Source organism: Rhagoletis zephyria, unplaced genomic scaffold (genome assembly GCF_001687245.7).
Source record: "Rhagoletis zephyria isolate East Lansing unplaced genomic scaffold, Rhagoletis_zephyria_1.1 Rzeph_scaffold_20943, whole genome shotgun sequence".
NCBI classification, from domain to species: domain Eukaryota; kingdom Metazoa; phylum Arthropoda; class Insecta; order Diptera; family Tephritidae; genus Rhagoletis; species Rhagoletis zephyria.
Genome location: NW_016178001.1, coordinates 5,761 through 8,124, shown reverse-complemented (window position 1 = coordinate 8,124; position 2,364 = coordinate 5,761). Strand labels below are relative to the sequence as shown.

The window sequence follows — 2,364 nt, the reverse complement described above, 5'->3', positions numbered from 1 at the left end:
AAAAAAAAAATGCCAACAACTGCCAATAAAGTTGTTGGCTGGTTATGCGAAATGTATATTTTTTATGTAGGTTGATGTAAAACGAACAAAGGGTGGACGGTGCAGATGCGAAATTGCATACATAGCTTCTTATATAAGTATGTACATACACATGCGCCACGCATCCAATGGCCTATCACACTTCGAAAGAATTTGTGGGCTTCAGACGCCCTCTGGTGATAGCACTTAGTCGATGCTTTAGCATTTCCGGATTCCGCATGAATTAAAATCGTCCAAAAAAGTCTCGCTGACACTTTAATCAAAATACTTTCCTTTTTTCGATTATGTTGTGAAAATACCTCTAAAAACAATGTGTCTCCTAATTACCGCGAAACTTTTAAGTCTACTACGAGCGGCTCAGTTGAGTTTTACTTAGTATAGACCTCTGTAATTTCAGGGTTACGCTTTCTTGATCATTCAATATTTAGTTACTTATTGTTACCCACTCTCACTATATACTCAGAAGCCAAGTGGTTTGTAAATCTCTGCGCTCTCTGACCTTAGAAGGTTAAGCATTGATAGACCTCGAGAAAGCCAAGCTACCCCAACCAGGGCTAGGTATCCGCTTGTCCAAAATCAAGAAGGCTGAAGTGCTTGTAAGGAGTTCGGTTCCTTTGGCATATTTGTGAGACATAAAAGAAGGAAACCATGATACATAAGGACTTTACTGTGGGGGCCTTTCTCGGCATTTATTGGCATCTAACAATATCCTTCCAAAGACAATCTTCAGATCCCTTGAAAATCTATGGGTCGAAACTGGCTTAAACTGATAAGATCCCGTGCTCTGTGACGGAACTGTCGTGCCAGATAGAGACAGTGTACTTTACACGGTGGTGTTCTCTGACCTCTTACTGTGGAAGCGGGGATTATAACTTAGTGGATGGCCTAATGATCTGGTCCAATCCGTTTTTGAACCTACTGACTAGGTCGCCGGCGGCCCCGATGCAAATCCTAATAGGACGGAACTCGACTTGTTCACAACGAACAATAAAACATTGCACGCGATTCTTCCCTTTAATTGGAGGAAAGTGCACCTGGAGCTTTGTGATAGAGTCAAGTACTTGGCATTGATTCTAGGTGGTGGAAAGCCTACATTGAGGCCTAACGAGGACGAAGAAAGCATCCGCGGCTCTCCACCGGTACACTGGGCAATTAATATAAGCGCACACAGTTTCATGGAGTTTTCATCTGGGGAAAGGCACCAGAGAAGACTACAGTAGTGAGAACACTGGAGAGGCGACAACGAACCGTTATAGTGGGAATCAGAGTCCTACTAAAGATCACTCTCACTAAAACACTTAACGTCATGTTAGACATGTACAGGTAACAAGAGCTCTGTTTCTTCGGACACCCATTCCAGGCCTCCCCCCACCCCCCTCTCACAAAGCTAATGGATGCACCAATCACTTCAACTAACAAAATAACGGTTACTAATGCAGCAAGCAGCAAAGTATTGCTAGCAGCCATCAAACTCACCTTTACTGGTAATTTTCATAGCCTACTTATAGGCGCTCACACGTGATTCGTTACATTCCACTCTACTTCAACTTATCGAATCTACTTTTTCTCTTATCGCTTGCACAACTCCTTTAAAATATATCTCTCTTTTGTTTCCCTTTTAGGTGGGCCCATTATCATGGCATGCAATGTACAACCACAACAACAACCACAACAACATCAGCGGCAAAACGAACAGAACAACTCATTAGAGCATCAATGTATTAGGCAACTGCAAAAGCAACAGCAACAATCATCTTTGCAACAACGTCATCAGCAACAGCAACATTATCGAAGTCAGCAGCAGCATCTTCAACAACAACAACAACAACAACAATTGCAGGCAATCAAGCAGCAGCGCAGTTCGGCAGAATGCCAACAATTGACGCAACAGCGAACGCGGAGGCACAGGGGCCAGCGAGAGCTAATCTCGAGCTGGCGCTGCTCGTTGCATGCAACGCTTAAATTGTTGCAACGACCCTCGACCACCGTAACGCTGTTGTTGCAATTGCTGGTGTTGTTGTCGGCAAGCACAACGGCACGTGGCGAAGGCAATGTCGGTNTTACTATATACATATGTATGCATGTACGTGCATGTGTACTTACATAAGCTTGCAGCAGATAAAGCGATTGTTACAATGAAACGCCTTGCGGCTGAGTGCTCGCAGTTGCATTGAGGTTTTGAGGAAACAGCATGAAAAATTTCAATATGCATTAGGGAAGCCAATTTGTGTGGTTTTGGGAAATTTACCTTTATAGCCGCAAATTAATTTGGTTTCAAAGGCTGGAGTGAATGCAATTGAGGAGCGCTTAGTGGTAAATGACCAT

At 43.5% G+C, this 2,364-nt stretch overlaps 1 protein-coding gene across 1 annotated transcript; it reads left to right on the top strand.

The window, feature by feature from the left end:
- Positions 1 to 1,429: 1,429 nt before the first annotated feature.
- Positions 1,430 to 2,096, top strand: LOC108380958 (putative uncharacterized protein DDB_G0271606; the record flags this gene model as incomplete). Its single annotated transcript, XM_017637359.1, has 3 exons — positions 1,430 to 1,523; positions 1,662 to 1,937; positions 1,980 to 2,096. Coding segments are annotated over exons 1-3 (487 nt in total), but the record flags the coding sequence as incomplete, so codon positions are not given.
- Between the last annotated feature and the right edge of the window lie 268 nt (positions 2,097 to 2,364).